At 39.7% G+C, this 25,447-nt stretch overlaps 1 protein-coding gene across 1 annotated transcript in view; it reads left to right on the top strand.

Annotated features, from left to right (window-relative positions):
- Window positions 1–25,447, top strand: part of igdcc3 (immunoglobulin superfamily, DCC subclass, member 3) — a 48,902-nt gene that overhangs the window by 20,121 nt on the left and 3,334 nt on the right. The window contains exons 3-8 of the mRNA XM_026378748.1: window positions 9,515–9,659; window positions 9,775–9,905; window positions 10,282–10,419; window positions 13,438–13,596; window positions 16,594–16,759; window positions 24,261–24,508. Of these exons, the coding sequence (XP_026234533.1) occupies window positions 9,515–9,659; window positions 9,775–9,905; window positions 10,282–10,419; window positions 13,438–13,596; window positions 16,594–16,759; window positions 24,261–24,508 (987 nt within the window). The remainder of the gene's footprint in view (window positions 1–9,514; window positions 9,660–9,774; window positions 9,906–10,281; window positions 10,420–13,437; window positions 13,597–16,593; window positions 16,760–24,260; window positions 24,509–25,447) is intronic.

Genomic DNA, 25,447 nt, shown 5'->3' with positions numbered 1-25,447 from the left:
AGGAGACATTCGTGGGTCAAATCTCATCACGGAATATGCAAAAACACAGAATATTTATGGGTGAGGGTTGTGATCACTAGCGTTGTCTGAAGCTGGCACAATTCTTACTGAAAACTGAGAGAATTTGATGTATACTGTCGATTATTAGGAAAATAAATTGGACCATATTGGCCAGGCCTGGATTGCAGATTTGCATTAAATTGACATCTTGAAATTTCAGACCCGCAGCTGTCCCTCTGTCGATGGATTTGTTTAAGTGAATTTTTAACGGGATTGCATTTTTGGAGGCAGAGGATGTGGAAATCAGCAGGGATACTGAGCTGAGACACAGATAAATGTCCAATGGGAACCACGCAGCTGAGGCATAGTGGACCTCCCTCTCACAACCACCAGGGGCTTCTCTTGTGTATGTGATGGAGTGGTGAAAGCGTGAGATTTACACAGCCGTTTTGGCCATTTGCAGAGCCCAGTGTACAGGGCACTGTGAGACGCAGTGGAGCGCATGGACCAGTCCCGCCCTGCATCTTTCAGATGTCCCGTGGGAGTGCCAGATGTGGGGTCATCCATCTACCCATGGTTCACACAAACCCCCCCTTAAAGTCACTGTCAGATGCATCGTTAACACGGCATGCTACTCTCTCAGTAAAGAATGCACATTGAGGTATATTAATCTTAGAAATTTCTGTGGACTCAGCTTCTTTCCACCAGTAGTGTATGATCAAGAAAGTAAGGGGTAATGAAAAGACTTTTCAGGGGAATTTCACTGTGGCCTCCTCAAAGTGGCCCCCCAACCCAACAGTTGTCATCTAATGAGGGGGAAGTAATGAGTGTTTGACTGAGGAGAATTGTGATGCCAAATGTCTGTCCAGGTTGTTATTCAGCACTGCTGCTGTCTGCAAGCCTCACTTATTTCTGACATCACAAAACAAGAGGCGGAGACAAGCCAAAGACGAATTTAATGGCATTTCCATTTGAATATAAATGTTATTTTAGCCCAGATGTCTCAAAGCGTTTTAAAATATTTCAAACCCAACACCAAGAAATGATAAGACAGGACAACTATAAAGCAGCTGAAGACAGTTGTGTACAGTAAAAGAGCTGAATAAAAGACGGCACATAATTCATCCACAGTAGTTTTGAGCTCTTACTTTTAGGATGATGGGAGAAGCATCTCATTTGAATTCTAAAGCAGGCAGTTGCTTGCTGAGGTATTGGCAGTATTAATTAGATATGTGGCCTCTGGGAAAGTAGTGTGTCAATATCTTTTTTCCTCAGTGCAGTCAATTGTTGGAAATGATGAGATGAGGGTTTAGAAAAAAAACATAATGATGAAAAATTTCACAAAGAGGAGCTGTAAATTACTTCTCTTTCCCTTTACTTGTCATGGTGATGCTGCTTGTCCTAACCATTGTACAGACTCAATGTCGAAAGAGCACATGAATTTCTGCAGAAACCATTAAGGAAAGATAATTTCTCTCTAAAATACTGAAAAAAAAAGAAAGTCATTGACTTCAAAGATTTACTCTCAACTACCTCACAAGTTAAAGAATGAAGCTAAATCCTGACTTACTGAAGGTTAGCATCTGTTCTACTCTCTGGGTGTATTTTAGCATACCATTTCATGACTTTATTTTGAAAATTTGAATATGTCAATACAGAATACAGAGGTTTAGAAGCTTAGAATATTAACAGGAGTCCCCTATAATTATTGATTCTTTTACTGTAGAAAGAAATTCTATGCAAAGAAACTGTGTGACTGACGCGAAAGTGGTTAGAATGACAAGTGGATAGGGGCTATCCCACTTGCAGTTTTCCTAATAAGGTGACAATTTGGCAGAGTTACAAACAAAGGAAGGGGGGCAAGTTAAGAGGAGATCAGATTCTTTTTGAGTAGCGGAATCCAAGATCCAGTAAAGGGAGAACGTCTGTACTCAAGTTTAAATCCTTAAATCTTAATTTATCTCTCTGTTTTTCTTTTTTTTATCGTAGCAGAAGCAGAATCGTTTCCCCAGTGTGCAACCAGGAAACAGAAATATAAACCTATAGGCTGTATATGGATTTCTCAGCAGTATTTTTGTCTGTATGTGTAATACATTACACGTTGGTTATAGTTAGTCAACATATGAATATAAAAAATACAGACTCTCAAAATGGCTCACACCTTTATTGTCTTTCACCAGTTAGGTCTCTCCTTTGTGTCAACCTTGTAGGTGGTCAGGATGGAAAAACCTCATTTAGACCTAAGCACTGTGTTTTTATCAGTATAGAGGTTCCTGTGGGTGTTAGAGGATGCACAGTATGTACAGGATGAACCCCTTGAGATGCAAGATGGTGGCAAGACTGGAGTGAGCCTAAAAAAAGCATGTAGCCTAGACATCTGTTTTTATAGTGCAAACTGGAATATGTTATGGACAGTGTGGAAAACCAAAAGAGTAAATCTATTTGAACCACCTTTTTAAGTATCACGAGAGAATGTTTGAAGCTTATAGTTTTACATTCAAATATTTAAATTACCTGTTTATGTTCCCACACATCAAATCCCTTCTATGATACTTTTTCATGCATCCACAATAACAACGGGTATTAAACAAGTTTCCTTTATGAAAAAATGAAAGCAACCAGTTTAAACCAAAAAGGAGAAACACTGGTAGTTAGATGCCTCTTTCTGTGGCACTGGTTTGTCTTATTTTTATGCTCCTGTCTCTGTTGTCCTCCTCCAGCTTTATCACTCTCTCTTTTCTTTTTCACTTTTCTCTAATCTTCCCAAGCCATGCCTGGGAATCATTTAAATAATCCCTTAATTTTCAGCATCTGTTGTGCTTTAATCGGCCTCTCTTTAATTAGGACCTGCATGCTGGAGTGTAGGAGGCTTAGAGCAGAGATTTGGGGCTACTGGGGCAGAGCAGGGGGTGCCGGAGAGGGAGGAGTAGTGGCCAGAGGAATGATGGGGTGTGGTGATTGGTGGAGGGGGCTCGAAGTGGCGAAGGGGATGTGGCAAATGCAGAGCACAGGGCAAAAGCAGAGATTCAGGTTTTGTCTCTGGGGTGGAGAGGTAGGGAGCAGCGGGGAATAGACAACAAGACAGTGAGCGACATCTTTCCCGTCACACTGTGCAACAAAAAGCTTTTATCTTCTTACCTTAATTACTTTGCTGCTAAGAGCTGATGCAGAGCAAATGATAAAAACCTTTGCATTTGCACTGGTCTTATTGAAAATAAGTCAGGGAGTATAATGTTTGCTATGACTGCATACGGACAAAGCTCTAACCTATAATGTCCTTCCCTTATAGGACTTCTACTGTCACTGTCAATTAATCTGTACATTAATTGTTTCTTTCAGAAAACAGTGGCAAAATGCCCTTCACAATTTCCCAAAGGCCAAGTTGACATAATCAGATTGTTTGTTTTGTCAGAGTTAAAAATCCCACAGAGGTTTTGTTGTCAGCCTGCATTGACTATTTCAAAGAACTAAGAAAATCAGATATTTGGATCTAGAACCAGTGCTTTTTTTTATCTCTTTTTAGTAAGACTGATTGTAACGGTGATTAATTGATTATGATTACATGATTAATAACAGAATGTCAACAACTTATATGTTTTATTAACTCAGTACTCACTTGCTCTGGAATGTTTGACCATATTGTTATCATCATCACCGCCCCTCTTTACCTTCCTTAAAAAGGCACTCTATTGCTTTGTTTGGTTTATTGGTTTCATTGGGTACCACACTAGCTTCCACCTAAATAAGCTATTCTTCCTTGGGTCCAGTAAAAAGAAAATTGCATAAGAAACAATCATAACAGTTAAAAACACTTAGATTTTTTGTCTCTGCTGATTGCAGTACAGTGCTTGATACAGAACTGTTTTGATGGGTTTCATTACAGTATACATCAGTTATGTTTTTCTTGTCATGTTCTGGTCACACAGCATGTCTTTGATTTCTTTGGTTAAACAAAGGATAAATGTTTTTGTGAGAGATAACTACTGTAGCATTGTTGCTCCCATCACCTCCTACAGGGCCACTTAATAACAACCATCAATCTTACTATGTTTAACTTAGTGTACACAAGCTCCACAGTATTGATCAACACAGCTGACTAAGAACAATTACACCACTGGAAAGCCCAATGCAAATACGCTTGTAGCACAAGCAGAAAAGGCGATTAAATTACAGTAAAAACAGTTTTGTAATCTGAGGGGGAAATTCAATCAGACAAGACATTTTGTCGCGTTCAGCTGTGAGTGTTAGGAATCAAATAGAGGATTTTGTTGTTAAAATACCAAGGTACTTAGTTAGCTTTGTCTAAACTGCAATACATGACTGTGACTTATGCTGGGCTGTCGTACTCTTCTCTTCATTAGAACCAAGTCACACTACACAATATTGATATTTTTCAAACTGTGTAGTATATCGTGCAGGCAGGTTTTCGGACTACTAGTGACACACTAGAGATGGAAATGTTGGTCTGCTACTGGTGCCAAGACCAAAATATGTCAACCGCTATTGAATGAATTATAATTTTCTCCAAACATTCAAGGTCCATTCAAGTGTCTGTTGGTGAAGAAACAAAAGTCATTATATGCCAGATGAAACAAAAATACATGTATTAGATATGATAAAATGAAATGCAGTCATCCTACATACTAAATCATATTTCACCTACTTGCAGCAGCACTTTTAATATTACTGATCAACAGGCCCAGTTCTTGAGGCCTACTCTCTGTATGTACTGTACATCTGTCATTTGAGCCCGAGTTGCATTTGTGCTGCTCAACTAAAGTTTATGCTTGTGCATGTAGTGACGCAGGAAGGTGTTGATGTGCTAAAGCATTAAGTAAGGAGCTCAAGTATGTGTCAGACAACAGAGTGTCGCATATGGCAACACAGAGTATAGCACACACACTCAACCCTTCCTTTCATATGTGATAAGCATCAGGCACCATGAACTAGCAGATTGGTCACAGGTGTGTTAAAGGATGGATGTATGGTAGTGGAGGAGGGGATCCTTGTGAAGCAGGGAGCCAATAAAGCATCACATCTGCATTAAAATGACATCTCTAGAGTCCCCACACAGGGCCTGCCATTTCAGCGATGCCAATTTAAAGGCTGTTGAAGTGCGGCTTCTCCACACTGGAAAAGCACTGGGCACCATTTCCATTATTTATGGGGCTCATCTTTTTTTTACTGGTTTATCGATGTGGGGGTGGGGGTAGGTACACTGCTTGAACAACATGTGCTTAATGATGTCACAGGCTTGAGGACTCATGGGGCTGGAGGCTAGGGCAATGACATTATAACATGGATGTTCAGTAAAGCTTCACACCATAGCTGCAGGTTTAAATGGTGCTGTAGGATTTCGCTCCCTCTGCTGGCATCATTACCTCTGTCGATGAGTCACCCCCAGCACAGGAAAAAAAAACAGCGAACCCAGGTCAATAAAAAATGTGAACATGACTCGCATTGACTGATTTGATCTATGCAGCAGGAGTTGTTACTGAAAACAGCACGGTTTGGGCTTTTAATCGCCTGTTTTAATTCTCTTTTCTCTGTATTTATGTGTGTGTATGTTTAACAGCAGTAAAGAAGCAGTAAGGAAGCGGATCATTGCTTTGGGGCCATTAGGCAAACAATATTTCAGCAAGGGGTCATTCAAATGATCAACGTTTCTTCATTATATCATTAGGTAAATCTTAGTTGCTCGCATGAAAAAAATCCACTAGATTCAATTTCACGTCTACATAACCAGTAGTGTGGAACTGAAGGATGGGCAAATACATCGGTATCGACTGGCCTTTTTAGCTTGTCACTGTCCCTCAAAGCCAATAATCAGTAATAGTATATCAGCACCAACGTTCATACAGTATTTCATCCTTTGTGAGTCCTGTTAGATTCCAGGATATGTGCATGAAATTTGAACCTTTCAGTCTGACTTTGATGTCAGTTTCTTCCAGGTTCTGACTCCTTTGGATCTATTTGACTGTAAATTGTGAAACAGCAGGGCAGTGCCACTCACTTGTTGGCTATTATTAGGTGACCAGAGTTTTGACAAGACCTGATTTACAGCTTAGCTACACGTCTAAATCACCACGCTTCACATTTCCTGTCTGTGACCTTCCCTCGTATTACTCCCTCACTCATTTTTCTTTTGTGGTTGTCACCAAGGAACCGTCAACATATGTTCAAGGAGCACTCTCCTCCCTGTGCAGTTGTGTATGGATTTCTTTTTAGTATGCATCCCGGCCATTCTCTCCCTTGTTGCAGTAATTAGACCTGCTCCATTTAAGCAGCAGCGTCATGCTGGTAGTGGACAGTCTTTAATAATGTGTGAGTGTCTGTCAACGCTTAGCAAAGAAAGAGTGAAAAACAAAAGAAGAACAGGTCTGTTGGGGGAGTGTTGGGATGAGTGAGGGCACCCCGTTGCCTCAGGCTCTGTCTTTTCCTACATCATTGAAGGGGATTGATATAGTTATGTGTTTCTGTTGAAGCAGCCTATTGCATTTATTTATATGCATTTGTTTCAGCTCTGCTGTGTGACTCAAGTTTGACTCTGCAATCTCTCTAACAATAAGTATATGTGCAATGCACATGACAAATTACAGTTTTCAAGTTTGTCTGCTTCAGTATGTGTGGTTCTGTGCATGTTAGTGTGATTTTTTTCGACTTGTATCTGATTCTACAAATGTGTCCATAGTCACAGGGGTGTGGGCCTCTTAGAGAATTCATGTTTTATGCATGATGGCCAAGGGTGGGGCCCGTTAGGGGGATTGTGTAGGTGGACACACACAACAGCCAGATCAGCAGCGGACACCATGGCTACTTGGCAGAGATGCACAAGAAAGCTCTTATAAGCACTGTTCCTCCTTTGTTCTTCATCATTCAAGTGCAGTTTTGTTTTTTCTCCCCAGTGTCCCCAGTGCTCCCACTAAGCATGGACAATGCAGACAGTGGTGTCTATGCATGCATGTATCTTAATTTGGGACTGTATTCCAAGACAGCCAGTTTCTTTGATCACATTAGTCACTCTAAGCTTCTTGTTGGATTTGCATTGTGCTCTGAAGGATTCCTGGCTGTGTCACTTCACCTAGCCTTTCTGCATCGGCAGTGACAGAGGCTTCAGGGCTTTAATTCAATGCTACACTTGGCTTGTGTCTGCCCTGAGCTGTGTGTTACCGCAGGCCAAGACAGAAAGTATTGCTGATTGCTTTTGTCAAGACTCTGTCTAGAAAATAAGTGAGGAACCCATAAAGGTGTTCATATGGGTCAGTGTTCTTTCATTTTAAAAAGACAATAATTTGATACTTCTGACATTTTTTTAGATTAAAAATTGAAAAAAACCTTATTAATCCCAGAGGGAAATTGTTTTGCCTTGTTACAGTTTCTCTCAATTCAGACAGAAAGAAAAGGAACCAGAAAAGATTCACACTAAAGACGGATGAAAATAAGTCAATGATGATAGTCAGTGGAATGACAACAAACATATGATATATGGTTTTCAGTGCTTTATACGTTTTGTAAATTAAAATGAATTCTCTAGAGCTTGAGCTGTATACATATCTCCAGTAAAAGTGGTTTGATAATAAAATATTACCGATCTTCTGTGTGACTTGAAAGCCGTTCTCACTATACACTATATTTACGCTATAGTGAAGCTGCCTTAAACATTTTATGGCTAGAAGGAAAAATTGCAGTAGGGCCCTTGAGATAGGCACTCAGCCTGAATTACCCAAGTGAAATGTGCAGCTGTTTAAGTGTGGCCTTGTATTATAGAGACACCAAAAAATACGAGCTTGAGGAATCTGTCAGCAGGCTGGCTTTTTTTTTTCTTCTAGTTGTGCGGGTACGTGTGTGTGTGTGTGTGTGTGTGTGTGTGTGTGTGTGTGTGTGTGTGTGTTTTTGTTTGTTAGTTTGGCTTTTTTTCTTGATACAAAACAATGGAAACCATAGATGTGCCATCTCTTCTGACAGAATACTCAATGCTTGGGAGGAGTGAACTGTCCATCACCACTGGAAGAATACTAAATTAGCATATTTAAATTTTCATCAGAGCTCCATACATCCATTCATAAGGTCAACTCGTGTTGGAGAATACCACACTTCTCATTAAGCTCTGAAATGGAATAATTGCAGCATAAAGTATGACTCTATATGAGAATATATCTCTCTTGCTCTTTGTATCTCTTCCTCAGTCCCTTGTGCATTCAAACAATAAAATGCATGTGGTTAAGTTCAAATCGAATATAGACATTTAAATTATACAGCGTCTCTGTATAAAGCTTGTATGACCCTCAAAGCAAAAACAGTAGATAAGTCAGTAAACAAATGCAAAACATAAACAGTGTAACATGGGAGCAGTAATACACACAAACTGAATTTTAGACTCAGGGGGAACAAAATTCATTAGTGAAAGGACAAACAGACAACAGCCAGGCATGTTGTAGGCATAAATTATATATATAATAAAGCATAAATGCGCTTTCCGGGTAGTGCTGCTTACTGTTTGCTCGTCATGTAGGTAATGAATAAATGCAGACTACAGGTTGGGAGGACCAGGAGGTTATGAAGTAATAAGGGATCAGTCCCTCTTGTTATGCTAACAGTGTTCAGATAAGTCCTCCTTCATCCAAGTTAATTATGATGGACATTTAAATGAGTACACTTGTGTTAAAGAAGATGGGAGAACTGTGGAAGAAGAGGGCCTCTTTCTAATTGAGTTTGTCACTGGCTCCGCCTTCGATGCTGCCTTTGTTCTGCACAGAGTAGATATGTGAAGAGCAGCTGAATGAGGCTCTCTGTGGGGATATTGATACTGGTTTTGCTATAGATGTGTGTGTATGTGTCTGTGTTGTCTTTATCGGTTTTAGAATGATTTCTTAAAAAACGTGCCTGACCTACATGTTAAATGATAACATATGGCAGGAAATCCATATACTGGCTGTGTATTTTACATATGTATGGAGATCACCTTCTGGAACTGATGAGTGAAATAACAAACGTAACACTACAACTAGTGATAAGAAATCATTTCTTAGACAAAATTATTTGTAGAGCAGCAAGAAGAATGAAAAATACAAATACAGTAAAATGTACTTTGCTGTATTTGTAAATACTCTCAGTTGTAAGTTACACACATGATGATGAACTAATCTAATCTAATAAATCCTCATTTCATATAGATTACAATAAAATACATAGTAGTCCTGTCTTTAACAACTCGACAAGAAATTTAAAAACAATGTCTCAATGGCTCTGAGTGGCTGGGCTTTGGGAGTGTGGAGTCTACAGGGTCTGTTGTGGGACGTGGAACATCTCGAAACTCCTATTTTACCTACATCTATACACTATCTGCTACCTTTTTACCTTAGCCTTACATAAATGTGTCAGGAGAATATGTCTTTATGTTGCTGATTAAATCAAATGCTTATTTTTATGAAATCGAACAGTCATTTCTTATAAGATGTCCAACTTGTTCCTGTGCTGAGATGTTGTCATCTGATGTCCTCCTCTTCTTCTACAGCCATGGCAGACTTCCATGTCCAACCAGAGTCCGTGCATGCTGAGGAGTCCGGTGTGGCCAGATTTCAGTGTCAGATTCATGGTCTGCCAGAGCCTGTTATTAGCTGGGAAAAAGACAGCCATCCAGTGGACACCAAGGATAAGAGGTTGGACCAAACCACAAAACCTGACGCTAATTAGAGGCAGAACTTTATAGATCATTTAGCAGGTCTCTTTCTATTTGTTTCCTTCTTTCTTACGCCTTTTTTGTGTCTCTCGTAGGTACACTCTTCTGCCCACAGGTGTTCTGCAGATTACAGGAGTACGTGAGGAGGACAGTGGAAAGTTTTGCTGTGTGGCTCATAACAGTGCAGGAGTGAAATACAGTGCTGAAGCTCTCCTCACTGTTTCAGGTTGGTATATCCATAAGGAGACTTTACGTTTTCTTTTTTCTCACGTGGAAAGAACCTCACTGTAGTTCACCTTAGCTTTTAATCTAGGTGTGCTTGTCTTTTATTTTTTCCCTGCTGCTGGAATACAAATGCTGCATTCTCCTCTGATTATCTTCCCAGCATATTTCTAGCATTTTCAAACCTATTGTTTCTCTGCAATTGGTTTGGAAAATCAATTGCAGAGGAACAATGGCATATCTTAGATACAGCATATCTTTTAGATATGCAGCATCTTGGAGATACAGCATATCGAGCTAATGCACTCCTGAGGAATCCAATTAAAGGATGCCATCCATCATCTTCCCATCTTACACTTCCCTGTCTTTTTTCCTCACAGGCTCCCAGTCTTCTGTTTACAAAGAGCCTATGATCCTGGTAGGTCCAGAAAACCTCACCCTTACTGTTCATCAAACCGCCATCTTGGAGTGTGTTGCCACTGGATACCCTCGGCCCATTGTGTCTTGGAGCAGATTAGGTGAGAAAAATCCCTTGATTTTATCAAAGCAAATGTCCCAAAAGGTGTATAAACTGTAGATAGTTTCAATTTCTCTTGTGCCTCTGTGTGCATTTGTGCATGTGAAATTAGCATTTCTGTGTGGTTCGCTTGTGACTTGTGTTTGTCCTGAATTGAGTGATAATACATGTGTGCAAAGAATATATTTTATATAGTAGAGCATGCATTGTGTCTATATGACACAGTGGGATTAAACACTGGGCCTTAGGGCAAAACATTTTATTTGACTCTGTTGATAAATACATGCCTCATCTCTTCATGAAGTTGAACCTGCTATGAAGCTCCGAAGAGCCTCTGAGTAATTGCTACGAGGTGTGAGACAGATACAATTAGTTTCCTCCTCCCCTCATGTGCATTTTTTCTTGACTATCACTCAAATTCTGTCGTGACCAATTTTTCACTCTGGTATCTGTTTTCTTGGCCTATTATCCAATCAGATTGGCAAATCTAAATTGGAGCCCATCCCAGGCAGTTGGGGCATAATCAGATCGAGAGTATTGCCTTACACAACATTGCTAGAATGAAATGCTAACACGATGGGATTTGTAAGTATTAGATTACAGCAAGGAGGCTGGTATAAACTGCATAATGAATCTGATAGTTTCACATCAGTCACTTCTTAATGCCAGAGTTTGTTTGCTGCTATTCATTGAACAGCGTCACAGCTTGCTAGCGTGTGCTCTTTTTTTTCTGACACTAAGTTAATTAATGCCTGACAGGAAGAAACTGATGGTGAGGGAATTGCAGAGACAGAAATGTAGTGGGAAACAGCTAGAGAAGAACAAAAACTCAGTACTATCGCTTCTCTGTGTTTGTGTTAAACTATGTGTTGGTGATAATAGAAAAATGTGCTGTAATAGCACTGAAACACATCATATTGGCAGATGAAGAGCAAAAACACTTAGTAATCCAGTTGGAGTGATTTATTTCATGTCAATTCATCATAACTCATTAGACATAACTTCCAACTTGCAAAGTCCATTTTCAGACATGCACTGAAACCCTGAACTTGTCTATTGCCATCACCCAGGCGAGCCATATGTGAGAACCCAAATGTCTGAGTCAATTGGAACAGATGTTAAATGGGTATTACCCTTCCAGCTCTCTAATAGAAAGTCTGTCTAATGTCCATTGATCTCATGTTTGAATACTGCAGATATTTGTCTGGAGAATTCACAGCAAGTGAGTGGTTGTTCCTTTTCAGCTGATCTGCTCAGGATACCACCAGAAAGTATGGAAAACTGTAAATATTCCTGGTGTTGTATCAAGCTACTTTCCTTCCCATATTTATATGACATGGTTTCTAATCATGCAACTGGCGCTGCTTAGATGTGCAAGCAAATACTATGATTTCTATGGTGTAGTTTTTGTGTCAAATTGTGCTTCTTGCACACTCTACCCAGAGACTATCCCGTGCCCGAACTAAACAATTACCACAAGTGAGATTGTGTCTGAGACAGACAATCTCCTGTTGTGTGCGGCATACATGTGAAAGAGTAACTCAAGACAATGTCCGGATTGGATTCCCAGAACATTGTCCAGAGTTCATATGTGAAAACAGCTGAAGACTGTAAAGCTCTCGTCACAGTTTAAGAGGCTTCAGTACATTGGCTATTAGGTAAAATTTAAACTGATTCATTGAAAATAGATTTCATGACTGGTTTGTGAATTGTTTACTTCCCTCAGAAAGCTGCGAGAGTTTAGATCTTCATATATTGGCCTTTTTACCCATCTGGCTAAAAAGGTCTAAAATGTATTTACAGGTCTGTTGGCTTTTTGAGTAGAGGAGCACAGAACAGGCAGCTCAGAACTCATCATTTTACCCTTAATGTTTATTCCTAATTGCATGATTCTAGTCATGTTTGTGTCTATTGTTATTTATTTCATTTTCTGTTCACTTGATATTATTTTAATATATTCGTTTTTTTGTTTCATGTTGTTGCATCTTGTATTATTTTTGAGTACATTTTCAGTGCAAACTTTAACTTCCTTTGACCTAATATATTTGCATAAAAATCTGAAAATACATCTAAAAACCAACTACTGAGTAGTGACCATATGGTTTCTGTCTCTAGCCAGAGCTCCTGCCTCTGCATGCGTTCAGCATGGTGCCCATCTACTTGGCTCCCTGCCTGGCCTTTTAATACATCAAATCTGCACTGTAAAGGCATAAAGGCTGCAGATAGTTATAGATGGGATTAAAATACCCCCTTGGCCCCCTAGCTAATATCAGAGGCAGACTGAAATCATTGTTGGAGTTGAGACCACAGATAAGGAGCACAGGAAAGTGTGAGCTTATCATGTAATTACAGGAAGAGCAGAAAGGAGGCAGCTATGAATTTTGTAAGGAGATAGGAGATTAGAAGTTGCAGTTAAGAGTTTGTGGTACACTGGTGACCACTGCTATATCTCCTATGTAACTTTAAGATGCATGGTACTCCAAGGCTTTGTCAGAAAACACCATTAAGAAAACGCTCCTGCTCAAGGAGCTACATAGACAATGAAAAATTCACTGAGAAAACTCGATTCTTTTTTTAACATGTACAATACTCTGTAGAATGTCATAAGCACCACAGGCGCCCGATGATGAAAACAACTAATTACAGCATGTACGCCTTTCACACAGCAAACATTCAACTCAGTGACCTTCATCTTTTTCATACCCTTGTGTCTGTTGCCATTGTCACAAGAGATTACAGTTCTGAGAAATACACACTTCACTGTGAAAGCTGCATCATTCACATGATTCAACAGACTGTCCACTTGTGGCTATAAGCATGCAAAAGGTTTAAATAGGGTTTTTGTTTTGTTTTGCTATTGCTTGGGGTGAACTTTTTGTGTTTTTGTTTTTTAACAGTTACACAGTTACACACTGCAGTACTGTTCACCCCGACCTAATGTGAACACATATAGTCCACATGAGCATACCTGGTCCTGTTTTTATCTCACTGGCTTTCTATCTCTTATTTACCGGTGTAGATGGCCGTCCCATTGGTGTGGAGGGAATTCAGGTACTCGGCACAGGCAACCTGATGATCTCTGATGTCGGTGTGCAGCACTCAGGGGTCTATGTGTGTGCTGCTAACAAACCAGGGACCCGTGTTCGCAGGACTGCTCAGGGGCGGCTGGTGGTCCAAGGTGAGTTCTAGAAAAAAAAGAATGTGCCATTTTTCAGAGAAGAGGTAGAAGTTATAGAGGGAAACTCATAGCACATGAATACAGCTGTGGTTAGGTGATAAGGTAAAGCTGGTGAATTCTTTGCAGGCACCCTGACTACCACATGATAACTGTACCGACCTCCCAACAGCCAACATTTTCAGCTGTGTTCATTGGAATGCAGCACAGCTTGAGGCACCTATGCCTGTAGTTGATCTGGTATCTTTTCCATGAGACATTTCTAAATGTGCAGCAATCATGGGTTTCATGTGGGTGGACTTATTTAAATCCCTAAATCTGAACCAGTGGGTGGTGCAAATCTGTCAGATTTATAGGGTTTGCATAATTTAACCCTAAATGTCAACCAAAGCATACCACACCTATTCAGATTGATTTTCCACCTGCAAGGGACAAGCCAAGAGTTAAAGTGTTTGCTGCTGCAGTGTGTCAGGTGTGCCAGAGCGATACTAGTAAGCCCTTCTTTATTCCGCCACCAACACTACAAAAATATCTCGGCACCTCTCTTGTAATACGCTTCTTATAGTTGAGCTTTCAACCTTAGGCCATGATCATAGGCCAAGTTGGCATCAACTACATAATCATGGATATTCCCTCCTTCTTGAAATTCAACTCTAGCTTTTGTATAAATGTATTCTTCAGCAATGAATTAGAGGATAGAATGATGTTTTGCAAAACTGTGGCCCACATTAATCTGCAGCGTTAGATTTTTACAACACATTTCAGTTCAGTCTCACAGGCAAAGAATATACACCACCCATCCATCTAACCATCATCACTATAATGTAACAGGCAGACAGATTTATTTGAAGCCAAGTAACTCTTGAGAACAAACCTGACAAATTGTATAAAATGTTGATGGCTTTGTGACCAGGTTACGATCAGAGAGGAAATATCTTCAGCCAGTTACTCTCTGGTTGTAACCCTGAAACAAGGCCAGTTTTGTGAGGTATGTCAAATTCAATGTCAAAACAGCATCTGAGAACAACTCATCTATACACTATATGGCTTTAATAAAGAACCTTTTATGAGAGAAAGTTGAGTATTTTATATTTGAGAGTTCTTATTCTGTATGTTTCAACTCGTTTGTTGGGTTCTCTTTGGCCGTTGATTGTCATATGAATTTTGTAAGCAGTACTGTGAAAGTGTTTGATGGATTTGTAGGATGAGACCAGGAGTGGGTGTCTCTGTGTATGAATTGCCACCAAGCAAAGAACATCCAGCATCAGCCACACTCAAATATTGATCAGATGGACCTGACTTTGGTTCAGGCTGTAGCTGTATTGATCTTGATCAATATTTCATATAATCTACATGTCATGTCTGAGACAAGCCCCTAGCCTAGCACGAACAAAGAAGACAAGCCAGAGATGGTAATTACATGTCAATGACTTTGGTTTTTGTTATCGATTTGTGGAAACAAAGGTGTAGTGGTCTCTCAAAAGAAATGTAGGGTAGGCCTACTTTCTTATAAGAAGAAGAAGATTTTACAGCATGTCCTTAAAGAATTTGAACATTTACTTATCATAAACCCACACTGAAAATCAATGAGGTTCATTTAGGTTTGTTTGGGTTACAAAAAGAGAGACGAGAAAAACAAATACCAAAGTCCAAGTGTGAGAGCCCAAAAGGGAAAAAGAGAGCAAGATAGATGGATGGTGCTGATGATCTAACACGCACCCTTACAGGTGCAAATCAATATGTTCTGGAGCTCTTCTGATGTTCACCTTTTAGACAGCCTTCAAAGAGAAAGAAAGAGTGAAGCTGAGAAAGTGAGAGAGATAAATGAAAGGATCATCACAAGCTGTCAACAGCCTCCAACAGCTTCCATTCAAGTGCTGAAGGGCCCCATAGCTTTTCCAATGGGAGAATGGAAATGCTTACATCGAAGAAATGTCAGACAACATTTTGTCTAGACTCTGAACAAGAGGGAGGACAGAAAAGGAAAACTAACTGGAACAGGAAAAATATATAGCAATATATTATGATGTGTATGCAGCAAAATGCTGATACAACTTTATCCAAAACTACTGTTACTGCTGTGTTTTCATATTTAAATGGACATGGACACTGCAGCTGTAAATCCTCACCGGTGCACTAAATGTGTAATAATCCACAGCTCGATTATTATTAGTCTTTAGTATGATTTGCTAACCTAACATTTGCTAATTACTACAGTGTCCACCTGTGTCAAAGAAATAAACTTTAGATTTGTGATTTATTTTTTATTTATTTGGGATTAATTGTGGGTTTCAACTTGCCTACTGGGTCAAGATGTGAGAAAGTATTGAAACACAAACTAAAACCTGTGAAATGCTGAAAAATATTTGGTCATCAATCAGAAACACTGATCATCAAATTGATTTTGTTTTAGCACCATATAATCTGACAAGCCTCAAAATCTATTTCATACAGTCTGACATAGATTACTACCAAAGCTTTCTTAGACACATCCAGCAGTCTAGACACCCACCTACATACACTGTGGGTTCTGTTGTTTTTTACATAGAATTCAATGACAATAAGAAATACTTACAAAAAGAGAGATGCTAAAAAAAGAAGCGCCCGAAGCATTGTTTTAATGTCTTAATGAACAAGAGACTAAGAATGAATCACCACACTGATTCAGGTTTCTCTATTCTGGAGAATTAATGAGCTGTTTGTTTTAATCTCAAGTGGTGCTGTTATAGAGAAATACTTGCATCATCTTGCTTCCACTTTTCTTCTGTCCTGTCTCAGTTGTATTTCCTAGAATTTGCATTGATCTAGTGCCTCCTATAATTCTGCAAAAATACCCTGAATTATAGTTCATAGTTCATAATATAGTATAATTATAGCACCAGTTTTTGTCATATATCTGTAATTTTATACATACATACATCTTTTATTTATAACATAAATGAAAGAACAAAATGGAAACAAAGCCAACCAATCTGACTTTCTGTTTCCCTCCTCCTTCAGCTCCTGCAAAGTTTGTGCAGCCTCCTCAATCCATCACTCGACCTGTCGGCACCACCGCCATCTTCACCTGCCAAGCACAGGGTGAGCCTGAGCCCCAGCTCACCTGGCTGAAGAACGGGCAGATTCTGGAGCCCGGGGGTCATGTCAAGCTCAGGAACAACAACAGGTAAATGTAAATGTACTCAAATATACAGTTAAAAAATGACAACAAAGCAAAACAATAACCCTGCAGTAAATATAAATTAGTCACTTGAAGAAACCTGCTTGTGTCCACTGTTTGCATGAACATTAGACATGCAACAGGATGGCAATTTTTGTGCTATTTGCTAATAAGTCGGCATTAATAAATCATTTGGAGGTCTTAAATGATGGTTAATAACAAATGTTATATAATTGTATACCTAATTTATGAGAGCACTAGCCACTATACCACATTGCCACCTCTTATAGCACAAAGAAAGTTTAAATCCTACACAAATTTATTAATGAAACTTACAACTGATAAAACCTTTTTAAATGCTGACTAGTTAGAAAGTGAAACAGTGATTTTAACATTTAATTTGAATCTGACCAAACCGTCATCGATGCAGCCTGGTTTTCTTTCCTGACCATCACGCACAAAGTTGATATGAATATGAATGTCAGTATTAATCACTGCTGCCTCGATGTGATGACCGGCGACATGTTCAATTTCTCTGTGTTTCTCTTGCCTCTAACACTGCAGCTGCTGGAATTCATGCTTGCCAAGACATGAGCCTCAATTTATTTGTGCCTTTGTGTGGGAACAGTGTATTGGCTGGATGTTGGATGCTCTCCCATGGCAGTCCCCAGGAATGTCATGATGAGGAGAGCTGAGCAACCAGCTTAGTTAGTTCCCATTCTCAGCATGTCAGACTGTAAAGGTCTTATGCTACACCGACTATTTATTGTGTTTCATTACTGTATCTGCATCTTATCTCCTGTTCTGGCTTTATTGGCATTTAGAAACAGACTTTTTTTCTTGTGCTTTTAGCATATTTATGTATGTAATGTTTATGCAGACTAATGGCTAATGGATTCCACTTCAGGGCCAAGCTGCTTATGTTCTGCTGTTTTTGTACACATGGATCCAAGGCATTACTTAAAAAAGTACACAGCTTGTTGCCAGTACTGTTGGGTGAATGATTGTTATACTTGTCTATCAGGCAAATGTTCTTTTGAGTAAATTCTCTTATACATTACTGCTCACAGAAAGTTAAATTTCTCCATTTGACCCTTCCAGTCGACCACCCATGTATGTTTTATTATTCATAAACGAAAGAGGATATATGTAGTGAATTCATTAAATATGCAGCAGAAAAATCAATACTTGCACTCTGTTGCAGTGAGTTAAAGGAGCAGACACCTCCATCGCTCACATTCACTGCTTCACTCCTCCTGGCCTGCACCAGACTGTATTAGTCACAGAGATGAATTGAGGGGCTAACATAGGAGGAAAGAAGAGAGGGAGGAAACAAATGAGAGAAGAGACTTAGATATAGAAAAAACAGAGAAAAATGAACGAGTGGTCAAAAGAGAAATGATGAGTCTGCAGGAAGAACAAATGAGGAGAGAAAGAAAGATAGAGTGGGTAGGAAGCATCAGTGTGTTTCTATTTGCCACCTTTAGCGCATGAACTGCTATAATATAGATCTCATGCATCACAAACCCCACTCTGTAATTGGTTAAGCTTGACATCTACCATTAGCTAATTAGCTCATAAAGTCAGCTAGTTGAGCAGGAAATGCAGTCAGCCATTTAGAAAACAAAGTAGCTTCATGTGCATCTGAAGAATTGGCTCGGTGTAGCTGAACTGTGCAGTGAGACATTACAATGTGATTCATTATTGCAGACTTCAGTATAATACACTGCCGGGACGAAAAAAAAGTCACACAGTCTAATATTTCTTGGACCGCCTTTAGCTTTGCAGCACGCATTCACCGCGGCATTGTTTCGATCTGCTTATGCAATGTCACCACATTAATTTCCATCCACAATTGCATTAATTTCTCGCTAAGATCTTGTATTGATGATGGGATCAGACCTCGGTGAAAATGATCTCTCCTGCTTTTTCACAATTTGAGCCTGATGAATCCTGGAATTGTCATCTTGGAATAATTATTGATCTGTTGATGGAACAACCTGCATAATGACTCACCTATTTGCTTAGTGAAATCCACGTGGTGATTTCTTTTTTGGCCAGGCAGTGTATTACAGATTACTGAATGTGAAAATCCATATTCACGCCTTCAACAAAATATGTTTTGATACTTTAAAATTGTATTGATTTTTCAATACATTCAGAAAGAAATGCAGTCGCTGCATTCTTCCTGTAAAGGAAGAAACCTAAGTTAATATGTTTAACCAAAACAAAACGTATATTTTGTTTGTCAGTATTAGTGTCAATCATTTTGAATCTTTTGCTTAAAATGGCAAAATCCTCTGTATTGATTGATTGATTAAAATGCAATTAAAGTAATCCTTGTTTGGAATATTGAGAAGTAAATGTCATCTTGAAGCACGGGATACTTTTCTCCAAAATGCATATTTCACAGCTGACACTTTCATCCAATGTATAATATTGGATATATTTATTTATATAACATAGAAAAATCCATAGACTTGTGAGTTTTTTGGTGTGGTGTGATTTTCTAATAGTCAACGAAATTATATGACATGAACGCAATTTACTGTAGCTCCTGCACTCAGCCATAACAAAAACTAATGATATGCAAATGATATTCAACTGCTTTAGGTCGCACAATTATTCTGTTCTTATATATAGTATATACATACTCAGTGCAACAAACCCAGCAGAGACATTTTAATTAATGTGTGTGTTTGTGTTTTGTATACACACACGCAGAGATTTTCACCCCTCACCCATCTCTCATGCCGCTGACCTTCAAGAGCAAATCAGACAAGGCAGGGAAAGAGGATCAATTTTATATTTCATTCACACATGCACACGCATTAATCAAAAAGCAAGTGAGCGCATGTGTGTGCACAAACAGTGCATGCCACCTTTCATTTTATGCACGCCCATTATCAAATGTGAAAATTCAAAATCTCCTCATTGAGATACAATGTTTGCATACAAAAGAAATACAGAGAAAACAAATCGAAACGAAACGACGCATAAGACGGAGTGATGTTTGAGAAGACCTGATCTGCTGCTAAAGGCGAAGCTGTGTGTTTGTGCTCTGTCACATTTCACACGCGCACACATGCCCACATACAAACACACAAATACACACACAGACGCACACACACTGCGAGCATTATTGTTACCCCATTCATTATCAGGCTTTGCTGACCAGGCTGCTGTAAAACATGCTATCGTGGCTATTTGAAGCCTCTGTGAGAGCTGTTGCTAATTACGGTATGCGTAAGAACTCGCCTAAAGTCTCTAAAGCTGGCATGTGTAATCATCCAACACATACACCCTGTGATCTCACATCAGACGAAGTAATAACCACAAGGTTGAAAGCCAGCCTGTGTTGGTTTACAATTGATACTGTAGCTGATGACAAAAATAATTCTCCCTTGTGGCACATAGAGACAGAAATGAAAGATGAGGCAATGTTTTTAATTTACTGCTGTGCTTTAAATCATTTAGAAAGCTTAGGATCTCTTTACATTTGTTTGTAGAAGGAGCATGTTTGAAGTGGATATGAGCAGCATGGTGTGTTTTAATATCTGAAGTAACAGGCTAACACACAAACCTGGACATTCTGTTGCAGACTCCTTTCAAAGGGGTCCTTTTTTCCTCTTTCCTTTCCTTTTTTTCTACGTTTTTTTCCACCAAGACCTGCTTTTCTTGTTTGCGGCCCCTCTCTGTGCCCCACATCCCCCTTCCTGCCCCCATTACAGAAAGCTGGGGCCTGGGCATTGGCCTTGAACTCTGACCCTGCCTGTAATCAGTCATATCCCTGGGCCCTTCCCTCCTCTCAGGCCACAGACAGCTCATCGCTCCTCCCCTCCTGCCCCCCCTCTCGTTTCTCTTTGTCTCCATATTTTTTTCTCCTTTCCCTCTTGCTGGATCCAGAATGGCTACACTGGCTTTTGATGGGGTGCTGCTCAGAGACAACAGAGAGTAAACACAGCCACAGCAGCTGAACAACAGACTCCAGGCCCCACTGTCAGCCACTCCACTGGCCCATGGCCTTATCCATCAATCTGTGAAATGACCTTGAACTGATGAGTAAATGATGGTGTCAACCTGTCAAGACAAGACAGCTTGGCTTTGGAGCTCATGTAAGACATGCAGACAGTCCAAATATCCTCCTCTGTCTCACACAGACTTTCTTTGCTTCTGTTTTTTCCATCCTGCATTGTATGGATCTTTGGTGGCCCTGCTCTGCTGTTGCATATTAATGTAGATCGAGCCGTTCTCAAACTGGAGACCGAACCGTCTAATAGAAAAATATTTCTTTACTGAGACTTTGGCACATTTAGATAAAGAACTTTATAAATACAGAATTTGTCTTTGCAGAATTTTACTTTACTTTAATTACTTGAGAGTCCAACAAATAGTCTAAAATAAATGTATGTTTTGGTCCTGTATGTCCAGTTCTAAACATCCAGCATGGTCTCTCTAGAGAAATATCCATGATACGGGATCAAATGCAGAAACAAAGAGTAACATCTACTTCAAACATAGACTTACTCTACATCTGCTCAAAATGATTCTAAAGTTAAATAAAACACATGAACAAAAGACTTAAACAGTTAATTAAGTAAGTATAGGCAAAGATACTTAAAGTTCTGCACTTGTAAATGTGCTGTGATCATTTATTAAAAGACTAAAATGCATAAATATGTATACAAGCTAATTTAGAAGAGTTACATCTTTTTCTTTCTCTTTACTTTCATATATTCTGCTACTTCTAACAGATGTTAATCCCTAAAGCTTTCATCCTGCAAGTTGGAATGGGAGGTTTTGACAGCAGGTGTGGAATTTCTGAAGCAGCATGTCAGCAGAATCGGTCTGTGTGAATAAGACTGGGCAGGTATATGTGTGTTCATTTGTGTGTATATGTCGGATGCTGCCGTGCCCTCTGGAACAAGCAGCATCTTGTGAAATGTGCCTGCTTTCCTTAAATGCACAGAGGGGGCCCATCCATGTCCAGTGGCATCAGGTAGTGCGTCCCAAGGGGCCTCTTTGCTGCGTTTGTGGCATCTGGTCAGGCTGCCTGTCTGCAAACACCCCATCTATTGCTGATATGAAAGGCTGTCAGAAATGTGATGGTTGAGTAACGAGCTGCGGGCTGGCGACTGCTGCCACCTCAGGGGTCAGAGGTGAGATTGGCTCAGAGAGGGTGAAATACAGAGGGCCTCTTTGACCTCATAATTATCCAGATTGAATCCACCTGGCAGACTGCAGAGAATAATGACTCTTCCACCTCACAGCTTTAGAGGTGCACAGTAGTTGTATCCTAGCACATACATTTTGAAAAGGAAATTGAATGATTCACTCCTCCATCCTGTACACTGACCCAGAGGAGTACTGGCCTGTCCTTATAAATCCATCCCTCCAAACAATTCTGAGGCTGGGATGAGGTCATCACTGTCCCAATTTCATGTCCCAGTTTCACAGATCCAGGTGTTGTCCAGTGACAAGACCTTGTACACTGCACAAGGCTGCTATGTTGCGCTTTCAATAAACTGCACGCTTTTCCCCATGGGACCACTCTGACATTTCTTGATACATTTGGATTCAGTACACTGAGATTCCAACCTGTCTGTCAAAGGTAGATGGCAATCTGCTCTGTAGGTTTTTACAAACAGCAAGTGAGAAATTAACAGGATGCTACAGAATATAATATGTTAAGTACCTGTGGCCTTGAATTCTGCCATTTTAATTCAGTTTCAGCACGGAAACCAGAAGCTTTTCTTCCTCAGATTTAAAAAAAAAATTCTTCTCATCTCTTCGAATGCCATGGCCAGGACACCGTTCTGAAAGAAGAGCTACACCAGCTTGATGTAGAGAAAATGAGCAAAGCCATAAGCCAAGCCCTTTCATACTGCATTCATTCCCATTGGTATTCATTATATATTCTCTGATACATACAGTACAGTGCAGAAATGGCCTGAAAAAGGTTATGAAGAGGGACTTCTTTTCTATCTTTTCATCTGCAACCTGTCATTTCTTTTTGCTATAGGACAAATCCAGTTACAGGAGAGGATTATGTATTCTTGTCTAAAAACACCTACACATCAGGCATACAGAGCAACACACACTATCTCCTTTTTATATTTCTTCTATAACACACAGCCAGTCAGGTAGGAGGAAAGAGGAAGAAGCAGAGAAAGAAAGGTGGGGACAAAGAGCACAGTGGTGAATGTATGCTATGGAGCGAAAGTACTGCGAAAAATGATTTACTTTGTGTGGGAGGTTGTGTGTGTGTGAGAAAAGGTAAGTGAGTACATACATTATGTGTGTATGGACAAATGAAAGGTTTTACTGATGTAGGCAAATTGCATTTTTTGAAACACTGAAATAGATTTATCTACTCCAATGGGAGTTCCAGTTGAAGATGGACGAATTAGTTGAAAGTATGGGCTTTGCATGAGAGAAGATCTTCTGTACATACTGCTGCTGCTGCTCCTGCTGCTCCTGCTGCTCCTGTCAGTCATATGTGATGTTTCTATTATCGATTTAAACACACACACACACACACACAGCTGTAGCGCCATTCCTTGTGCTCTTGACATACTGTCACATTCATCTTCATTGCTTTTTGCAGTCCTTATCTGAGGTGAAGTGTTCAATAATGTAAGTGCATTTATTCAAGTACACGTACCTTCATTTCTAGGAGATGTAATACTTTTATTAGAAATGGTTCTTCTTACATATGATATGACTTACTTTGCAAACAGCAATTCTACACAATTTGCAAAGAAATGTGCTAGAATCCACAGATTTGAAATGTTTTTGTATTTTTGTAAGTATGTATAAGTATATAAAGGTTCATAACTACCACAACATTAGATATAGAGGTGTTTTTTACCCTAATATTAAGACGGAAAATTTTTCAGCTGTTTTCACGTCTCTGTCCAGAATATGTCTGTAAGTGATTCTACAAGGTTAGATGAGATTTCTACGAGTGGTGGCATCCCAGTAACATGATAAATGTAGAGTGGTCGTGAGAATGTTTTAATCGTGACCACTATGAACCAACCAGCATGGTTGTCTGTTGTGGATATTTTGGGGCAGATATAGATCCAGATGCAGATGAAACACTTGTGCTGTTCTATAAAATGTCCAGTGATTGAATGCAGTCTTGGTGCTGGTACAGACTGTCCAAGTGCTTTATATCTACACAGAAAAACGCTTACAAAGGATATGAACTTCAACTGTTCAAATGTAAGGTGCACGTGTGGTGTTACTAGTAACACAAAAAAAGTGTAAACTAATATAAATTTTAAAATGATAACACTGGCACAATTAGTACTTTTACTATTTCTAACTAAAAGTACTTAACAGTTTAGTGACATTTGGTTTAAATTAACAACTTTTACCAGCAGAATGTACCTTTTGGATTTAGACTTAATATTTCTCATCTATATGTTTCATGTCAGTGTGAAAAAAAAACTAACTTCCCAATTTTTTTGTCTTATTTCCTTCTGTCTCTCTGCTGTCACAGCACACTGACAATATATCCCATCAGCCAAGATGATGAAGCTATTTACCAGTGCATCGCTGAGAACAGCGCCGGCTCCACACAGGCCAGTGCCCGCCTCACAGTGCTCTGGACTAATGGACTGCCTGGTGTGCCCACCCACGTGCAGGCCGAAGCCCTCTCACCCACCACCATTCAGGTGTCCTGGATGGAGCCCGAGCAGAACACTGAAGACATCATTGGTTATGTGGTCCACATCCGCAGAACCTCAGGTCAGGCTGCATTGAAGAGTTGCAGGCACATGAATGTATAATCTGTGTATGCGTTAATGAGAAGCCAAAAGAAGAGAAGCTTTAAAAATGCTTCTGACTGCAGTTAAATATACAAAACAAAGTGTGTGCGGCAGGTGTTGAATCTGAAATGTGTAAATTCATTCAAATAACTATAAATTAGCATTTGCATATTTGACCTGTTACACTTAAGTGATGAAGATGAAAGGCAGTTCCACAAAAATGATATATGTACACGCATCACATGTAAATGACAGATAAATGTGCCCCGGACCTCTCACACGCTTCGTACAGTGTTTTTTTTTTTTATTAAATGTGTTCAAACTAATGTGTTAGGAAATTGCCTGATGCAGTTATACATGTAAATACACGTCTCTAGCGTCTCCCATGAGATTTCCACTGCATTCATTTGGCCGAAGCTTTTGTTCAAAGTTACTTACAGTAAGCAAAAAGTTGGAAATGCATGCATCCCAACAAACAACTTTAAGTCTATTTAGTGATACTGTGCATGTCCACACATCCCACTGTACAGATGGACTTTATACTATGACTATGAAAAAGGAAAAATAACTTTTTTCCCCTCTAGCATCCTTATGTGTGATGCTCCCTGTGTGTCCTCGTACATGAACGTGTGCATGCTTGTTTATGTCCATTGATTGTGTTTGTGGCTTTGGGCCACTGTGTTTGTACGTGTTTTAGTGTGTGGTGAGAGGCTTGTAGCGCCAGCTGCTGTTCTCCTCAGTAGCTCTTTGAGAAGGATAATTAAGGGCCCTGGGGGCCAACCAATAGGATTTGCTGTAATTACCTTTCCAAGATGGCCTGGCACAATTGGTTGAGGGCTGGAGGTAGATAGTGGTTATGGTTGGATGGCTCTGGATTAAGAGCAATAAAATGCTTTAACACATGCTCTGTAACTCCCAC

The sequence above is a fragment of the Anabas testudineus genome, chromosome 3, assembly GCF_900324465.2.
Source record: "Anabas testudineus chromosome 3, fAnaTes1.2, whole genome shotgun sequence".
In the NCBI taxonomy this organism is placed as follows: Eukaryota; Metazoa; Chordata; class Actinopteri; order Anabantiformes; family Anabantidae; genus Anabas; species Anabas testudineus.
The sequence above is the reverse complement of the archived record's forward strand: the minus strand, read 5'-3'. Positions and strand labels throughout refer to the sequence as shown.